Genomic DNA, 8,636 nt, shown 5'->3' with positions numbered 1-8,636 from the left:
CCAGAGGAAAGAAGTAGAACGGAGAAGATAGATCGGCGGATAACGGGGCTTCTGTATAAGTAGAGGAGAATATAAGTTGAGGAAAAGAGGTGGCCTGGGGAGAGGAGATTGGGTGGGACTGTAGCGGCGGGAGCGCGGACTCCCGAAGGTTCCGGCCTGGAATCTGATGGTCCTACCAAACAGAAGAACGAACAACGGACGAAGCAGCTCGGCTCTTTTGTTAACGAACCGGTACGCTGGCATAAGGTGTTACTAGGAAGATTCGGCGCGGCGTCACGCCGCGCCCGTGGAGTGATATTAATGTTTCTGAAAATTGTATAATTGAATCAACAAATGTTATGTTTGAAGAATGTGTGTGCATGAGAGCGAGGAGTCAGCACTGGTTTCTTTTGTTCATATATGGTGGATGAGATGGCCTAGGTTGGATAACATATTTGAAAGGGTATGTTTCTATGTTCTCTACATAATCACTAAAATAACATGCAGTTCAATTGTCAGAGTTTGCGGACATGGGCATTTCTTTGACAACCTATGAAAGAAATCAGACTATAACTTGAGAACACGTCGATTAGATAATAGAGACCAATCAATCAACTCATGAAGGGTGCAGAAAACACAGAAAAATGCAAGAAGGAAACTGTAGATTGGCAATCCTGGATATCAAGCAGTGAGAAGCAAACAGCTCAGGCAGCACAAATTAATCATGATTCCTGTCCACATATCACGGAAGAGCAAATGAGCAACTTGGGAAGCTAATATTGCCTAAAGCCTAATGTATATGGAAATAGTCAAACTCCAGGAATCACATATAATACTAAAATGCAAAATGAGGAGATACAGAATCAAATATGTAGGAAGTACAGTATTAAAAAAACACATAACAGGAAGCTTCAGCTGTGGAGTCTGAACCATTGATGCAGCATCCCTCCATGTTTCTGATAAAGACCAACAACTACAGCTGGATCTCCTCTGGTACCTACAACACATAACCAGATGTGGAGAAGTTTCATAGATAGGCATATACATTGCAGATTTCTTCTTCATATGTCAGTACCGATCAAAATAAATTACTGAGATTCCTCATGAGTTTAGACAGCTGGAAATCAAACAGGAACTTCAACAAATTCTAGAATGTATGGTTTTCTTGCCTCCGGAGTTGGACATAACTCATCAAAGACTAACTCAACAGCGTCAGTGATGTAAACCGCTGCACCACCAGTCCGTCGTATGTCCTCCAATCGGTAGGGTACCAACTACGGCGGCTGTACCATTTGTCTTTTTTTTTTTTACCAGGAAAACCGCAGAGTGTAGATTTTGAACTACCACTAGTCCACCACTCCACCTCTTTCTTTACTACATGAAGCCATTGACCATCAATAGATTGCATCATGTCCGGAACATGGAACCCAGGGAGATCAAAAGGTTGGGAAGGGATCAGGTTGATAGGCTTTTTGTTGAATTAGAAGCATACCTAGGTTTCAATTCAAAGATCTTGTTGCTAGATCAGCATGTAAATCTATGTCGCTGGCATCTATTCCATACCTGGATAAACCCTGAACAGCAGTAAGAAATAGATAAGGGCATCATGATAATAGAAACCTGATGTATCTTTGGTGCCTTTCTCTAGATATAACAGAATAAATCACTAATCTGGCATCAGATCTTATCTAAATAAACGTTTAAGTACACAAATTTAAAGCAATATGGCACTGCATTGTGAGCTTCTGCAATTCGAAACACAATGACACTGTAAATAGCAGTTATTTAAGACAATGATAGAGCCATGACAGGCTCATTAATAACTAAAACGGAGGCTACAAATGATTTTATAAAATATATAGGCCAACCATAAATTGGGATTTGGCACTACAATTTAGATTTTTCTGAACACACTACAACCCACAGGAAATTGTAAATAAAATCAACAGGAAAATAGATGATCTGACATGAAGATCATAAAAAAGCAGCAAGATTCTTAGTGTGTTCTAACATATATCTATCTCAGTACTTTACTCGCAATTGAAAGCAAAAAAAAGTTGTGTATCTACTTGGTCATGTAAAGCTAATGGTAGTCCTATAACTATAAGCTCTACTTTTCTCGGTAGATATATAAGGTAGTGACATTTTTAACTTAAAAACGAACAATGCATCCTTGAAATGTAGGACTATGGCTGGTGGTAAAAAAGAACAGAAATAATCTCAAAACGGTAATCAATATACAATCTGATCTTACACAAGCAGCCTTGAATTTTCATCTTGGACAAAATATATAGTCCTAAAATATATCCTATCACGGCTGTAGTTGCTTGATAAAGAATAGTGTATCTGCCTGATTACTGTTGTATTTATAGATCAGAAGAGAAACAGGGAATGAAAATCACATCTTCTTTTTGCCTACGCCACTTCTATTTTGCATGATGAAACTATTGGCCTACAAATATATGACATAAGCATGGAGAGTTGAAGAATCTCAGATTAGTTTGTAGACTCAGAAAACAATACTGCCAATGTAAAGCAACGCGTGTCAAAAATCTTGGATCATAAACTTGATTTATCTTTTTTAGAATACTAAGCCTCGGACAGGAACATAATCGGAATTAGTGCGTACTATTAGAACATGCCTCCCATTACCTTAGCTGTTCATGGATACCTAGAAAATGCGGCGGTAGAACTGGCCACTGCCATGTTCACAGCCTTAGAAGGCTCTACATCAGATACATTTCTCTCTCTAGGATATTCGTACTTTTTTTTGCAGATTACACACAATTAGCACCTGGAAGAAAATGGGTGGAAGCATATTAGTCTAATTAGCATATCAATTCAGCTGGTTGTTGTGCACAGTGTCCAATTGATACACCACCAGACAACGGGACTGGTAGGAAGCCAGCAAACAACGGTCACGAAAGCACAATTGGGAAAAGAAAGATACTTTGTCTACTCAACGAAATTCCTGTTCACGGTATCTCAAATAAGACTTATATGACAATATAAATTTTGTTCACATGCAAAAATGATGTCTACCAGTTTTCTCTTTCAGCTCCATGAACCCATATATGTAATTTAGAGAAGTACAGCAATGCAAGAAAGCTAGAAACCCTTGGTACTTAGGATAGGACATTATCTAGTTTGTCAACATATGAAAGTGGCACAAAAGCAAAAAAAAAAAAAAAAGTAACTGAACATGAATGAGATGTACACCTATCATATTTTTCAGCATTCAAAAGGTTGAGGGAAAATCTCCTATGATGTCATTCGCAAAAATAAAACTGTAAGAGAAAAGGCAAGTAAATTAAAGAAACCTTGGATTATACTATACTTTCATAAAATAATAAACTGCATCAATTGGGAAACGAAATATAATACGCCCCTCCAAAGAAGATAAAAAAACATGATATTTTGACTATATTGACTAACACACAATGGTAAAATCAACAATGTTACACCTTCAAAAGCAAGCTAAGGGCCTACATGCCAACTCCTTTGTTTCCACATATGACCAACGATGCAGGCCTTATGTTCAATCCAGGACAAATATTTTGGTGTGCAGCATTATTTCAGCAAACAGTATGAAACGACAATAGATATAAATCACCTAACAGTCAGGTATTTGCAAGGATCTATATCTGGGGAAGGAAGAAAACCCTAGATGACAGGACCATACAAATAATTTGATCTCATTGCAAATCCAATTTTCTTTAATTAATAAATCCCAATCCAGTTACTCATCGCTATAGTAAAATATACTCACGCATGAGGAATCCATCTTTACAGAAACAATGTATGCAAACATTCGAATTTCTTCATTATGAAGATTAAAATATGACAAAATTCATGTGGTATACTTTCTAAGAACCGAAAGAAATATCATGATAAAACACCAGGTTTATGTAAATAGCAATGCTTGTAGAAAATGGAAAGTTGCTAAAGCCTAAAGATGATGATGTACTGAACTTCGAGTTACTTGAACACCCTTCCTCTCTAATCGATCACATTAGGAAAATAATCCACTGATCTAAGCTTGAACCGCGAAACTCTACTTTTTGTAGAACATGCTTAGCTGCAGTTTACATCAAAGAGTAACATAAGTAGCACAAATGTTGAAGGGAACAGATTATGAAAGGCACTATCTATTCTTTTGAAGGAAGAGTATGATAAGAAATTACATGGTAATAAAGTTAGCTCGCCATTGATAATTACAGTATGCTTTCCTGATTGACCTATTTTTTGGTAGAAATCGAATAAAGTATGTCTATCCAAATCAGAAATTCCCTGTGAATAAAAAACCAAGATTGAGTTATAGGGCAGAAGAATTTTCTTTCACTCCAGTAGGACACACCTCTATGAGAATACTGCATTTTATTACCTAAAATAAAATCCACGATTCCAACTCAAAACCTGTCAGGACATGGAGATAGAGAGGTGACCTGCTTCTACTTTTTACACCATGATACTAAATATGTTCCTTATATATCTGCACCATCAAGCCAGATCTGCATAACGAAAAAATAGATCAAGAGAGAAGCCTACAAAATTTTATAAAAATAAAGATGAATTAATAAAGCAATTCCAAAATAACATGGCAGAAAATGTCTAGGAAGATTAAAGGAGATCTTAAAATTTCAGTGATTGGTTACCATCTTCTAGCATTTAACTGAATGGACCATCAGCATGAGCCAAAACTAAAAATTAAGAAAAGTACTTACGCTATATACCACATACAGTTTTTGACCAATTCCAAAGTGCATCTGCTGTTCAGATCAAAGATAAAAGCCATGTCCTGCAAACAACAACATAGCAGCACATAATGCAGCTCCTCGTTCTCATAAAAAGCAGTGAAGATCAATGTATGTATTACATCTCTTTCCCAATATTTTATTGGCACCAAGATTCATTAACCAACGGAAAGCATGTCATGGCATAAAATAATACGCAAAAGCATTTCTGCAGTATAAATATTTTTCTGAAGCACTGTTCATGAGAATGTGTATATATGACTGCACTTTTCAGATCCAAGAAACTACATGACTGGAAATTACACAAAATACTGTCCAGAACCTAGATAGAGTATCTACCTCGCACACATCAAACAACTCTTACGTCAATGTATATGCAATTCAGTACATCAGGTTTTTTGTTAATCTCTCTGAATATTGAATTGTGAACCAAAAGTTAAAGTGCTCAAAAAAGTAGTAGGCATAGCACCAGCACAACACATATACGTGCATTCGATTTCAGTTCAAACCATCAATGTAAACTATAGGCAAATTGACTAACCTGACCTCTATCACGAAGCGAAGATTCGTTGCTGGGATGGGACGGTGTAGGAAACCTTGTACTGACGTATTCATCTGTTTCCATGAACTGCCGCTCCTGCAGGCTTCCTCCGTTTCTATGGTCCTTTCGCACTTGGCATGACCAACATGATCATGGACTTCGTGGTCGTCTTCTGGCAGTAGTAGGGGACTTCCAGCCAACGCAGCCTCCAAGATCCAGAGCAGGCGGCGGCACCACTGGTCGTCCACATCGCACACGGCAGGCGAACCAGCAAGGCCGTGGCAGGGGATGGCAGGGGAGCTTGGTAGGGCAGGCCGGCAGGGGCTCAAGGAAGGGAGAGGCCGTGGTGGAGGTGAAGAAATAATGGACGGAGATAGAGGAGAAGATAGACACACGACTCTCCAATCGGTGGGTGCCTCGATTCTTGGATAGTGGGGACACCACCGCTTTTACCGTTGATGGGCTGCAACCGGAAGCTACATGAAAAAATTAACGTGGAAAACGGGAGACAACCGGTAACCAAGGAGCTGTGACTTGTGAGCTGGAGAAAAAAGGAAGGCCGAGGACCATGTAAAATTGCAGTGCGGCATCAACAGTGGAAAAAGCTAAGGTGTCTACGTTTAATTGGAGAGAAAACTACCATCAACAGTACCCAAACAGCTATGAATTAAGCAAATGGGTTCAACTTTGATATAGGTAACATGTGATCTGGTGGGAGAGCAAAACGGTCTAAATAAAAAGTTGGACGAAAATTTTGGCAGAAACCTTAGCTCCTTTATTATTAGGTATAAAGATTATTATTAGGTATAGATATTGGTACTAACACAAGCCGACCGTAAGCCTTCTGCACTTGTCACAACTCAGGTTCGCTCCTCTTTTCAGTTGGACGCAAACAGAGCCCGTACATCCAGTACACGTAGAAGGTGTTTGGTTTGTCAAATTAGCCCATAATTGGATTACTTTGTAACTTGAAATCGTTAAGCGTGTTTGGTTCAGGCAGCCTGTAAATTATCTACTACATGAAATCTGATTATATCCCTATTCATTGTTGATACCGCCCACTCCCTACATCGGAATCAAGATGCGATACCAGAGCTAACGAATCGCCCTCTCTCGTCTCTACCACCATCCCATGTTCTCTCTTTCCCGTGGTAATGTGGTATCATCCTCCTCCCCCATAATCTCATGCTTCTCCCGTGCGGCCATGATCGAGGAAAAGGATGTCTCATCGAAGGCTGTCGAAGCGGCCACTAGGAAGCGAAGGAGCCGGAGATACGGTTCTGAGCACCATGGACGATGGATGTTGTTCAAGCGCGTGAGGGAGCATTCGGTGGCCGGAGCAGCGCTGGCCCGGGCCTTGGGTTAGGCGTGGAGATATCCAGCTGACGAAGCAAACACTTCATTCTTCCTGGATCAGCTTGATTACTAGATCTGATTTGGCTTTCCTTTGCTGATTCGTGATTTGATTAATTCGATTTTCTTTGGGTTCAGATTGCCAATTCGGTGAGGTTTTCCTTCTCACTGTGTTTTCCCCTTTTAGTACAATAACTGATTAAGTTACAGTCTGAATGCATTTCTGTTTTTCACCATTTCGTTTACACGCTGTAATCCGATTCCATTTACGTTTACAGTACAGTTTCTAGACCAAACACCTTCATAGATAAGAGCATCTCTAGTAGAGCCCGAAAAAGGTTAAATCGAAAACAAAGGATTCAGTCTCCCAAAAACGTGAGTTAGTGCGTTTTTGGCAGTGGCGCAGAACAGAAACCGTAAACTGAAAACATGAAATTAGAAATCTCGCGGAAGAATTCATCTATGAACACATATAGACGATAGTTGTTGCTCCGATTGAGCACCAAACTTTACATAATTAGAACTAATAACCTAAATTAACTACTATCCACAGCAGCGCGAGCTAATTTTGCCCAAAATTCGGCCCGGCAACCTCTACGCGCGGCGGCGGCGATGGTGGCGGTGGAAGGCGAGGCGGCGGACGCGTGGAGCTCCTAGTCGTCGTTGAGCTCGACGATCTCCAGCTTCACGCGGCGGGCGCGTTCTTCACGGCGCGCCGCCTCGTATTCCTGGACTTGTCGGACGGCGTCGGCCTCCTCGCGGCACCAGCGGGCTCGGGCCTCCGCGGCGGACACAGCCGCCACCTGAGCGACGACCGCCTCCTCCTCCTCGTCGTCGTGGACGTAGTCCTCGGCGGACACGACCGTCGCCGCCGTCTGCGCGACGACAGCCATCTCCGCCTCCTCCACTTCCTCCTCCTCCTCCGACACTTCGTCTTCCTCCTCCGACTCTTCCTCCTCCTCCTCCTCCGTCTTGGACCAACGGAGGCGTCGCGAACCGCCGGAGGAGGACCCCTCGCCTCCGAGCGCGTACCTGGCGAGCTTCCTCGGGGGCGTGAGCCCCCTGTTGGTCCACCGGCGTGAGTCCCCGCCGCCCAATCCCGCGGCTCGGCTGCCCGCACCTCCACGGGAGGCCATCGCGCGGCGGAGGGTGGAGGCTGGTGGCTGGCTGCGCGTGGATTGCTCGTCGGAGCGGGGGACTGACGGCGGCGGAGGGAGAGGAGACGGCGGAGGGGAGTAGGGTTTGCGAACCGAACTCCCCTCCGCGAACCCTTTTAATAGGGGCCGTGCGGGGAGTTGTTCGGGCCCTGAACTTCCGATTCGGGCCGGTCCACTTTTTTGGGCGTTAATCGGCACCAGTTTCGGCCCGAACCCGTAAATCCGCCGGAATAGTTCGGTTCCGACGGGATTTGAGATGCTCTAACCGGAACGCATTGCGTCAGGCAAAGACAACCACCCGTATCACTCGAAGACATTTTTCTGGCAGATAGCTAGACAGCCATCTTGTTTTATAGAAATCCTGTCTAGTCCATCTTCTGGATGCGCGACGATCCAGCGCACCTTGATAGTTTTTTTGTTCGCTATATCATATATATATATAACATATAAAAAATTTAGTACATAGAACTCAAGCTAGTCCGATGTGGCGGCAACGTGAACATGCAAGAAGATTGTTTGGACTCAATGGGTGGTTCGTGGGATCTCGTAGAAAAAGGACCTGCACGCCATGAAACCTCTTCTCTTCCTTTGCACTGGCGTGATGGAGAGGCAGATAGAGCTAGGCTCACACTGACACACGAAGCGCTAGCTTTAGTGAGAGCAAGCACATCGATTCAGGGAGAATAGAAGTGTACGGAATCGGTGCGGTACGTCTTCCTGCCGCTGCATGCAACCAAAAGGTACTTCCTCCGTTCCACAAGGGTTATCTAAATACAGCTAAGTTTTAACAAATCTTAGACAAACTTCATAGGATGAAGAAAATACTATACGTGCTCAAAGTAAGACACATCA

The 8,636-nt window shown here is 42.5% G+C and overlaps 1 protein-coding gene across 1 annotated transcript; it reads right to left on the bottom strand.

Moving 5' to 3' along the window:
- Positions 1 to 3,204: 3,204 nt before the first annotated feature.
- LOC124660863 lies at positions 3,205 to 6,864 on the bottom strand. Its single transcript, XM_047198702.1, has 4 exons — positions 6,836 to 6,864; positions 5,280 to 5,697; positions 4,704 to 4,777; positions 3,205 to 4,490 (listed from the first exon to the last, which is right to left on the bottom strand). The coding sequence occupies exons 1-4, from the start codon at positions 6,862 to 6,864 to the stop codon at positions 4,451 to 4,453; spliced, it is 561 nt and encodes a 186-aa protein (XP_047054658.1). The 3' UTR covers positions 3,205 to 4,450.
- Between the last annotated feature and the right edge of the window lie 1,772 nt (positions 6,865 to 8,636).

Source organism: Lolium rigidum, chromosome 1 (genome assembly GCF_022539505.1).
Source record: "Lolium rigidum isolate FL_2022 chromosome 1, APGP_CSIRO_Lrig_0.1, whole genome shotgun sequence".
In the NCBI taxonomy this organism is placed as follows: domain Eukaryota; kingdom Viridiplantae; phylum Streptophyta; class Magnoliopsida; order Poales; family Poaceae; genus Lolium; species Lolium rigidum.
Note: the sequence above shows the minus strand (reverse complement) of the source record. Positions and strands in the feature narration are given on the sequence as shown.

What these genes read in the sequence shown, in the direction of transcription:
- LOC124660863 (XM_047198702.1), bottom strand. Translation starts at nt 6,864, where the DNA reads ATGGTGAAAAACAGAAATGCATTCAGACT. An exon ending in AACAGAAATGCATTCAGACT is followed by an intron (nt 5,698 to 6,835) that starts GTAACTTAATCA and finishes CCACTATCCAAG; the next exon opens with AATCGAGGCACCCACCGATT. An exon ending in AACTGTATGTGGTATATAGC is followed by an intron (nt 4,491 to 4,703) that starts GTAAGTACTTTT and finishes TTCGTTATGCAG; the next exon opens with ATCTGGCTTGATGGTGCAGA.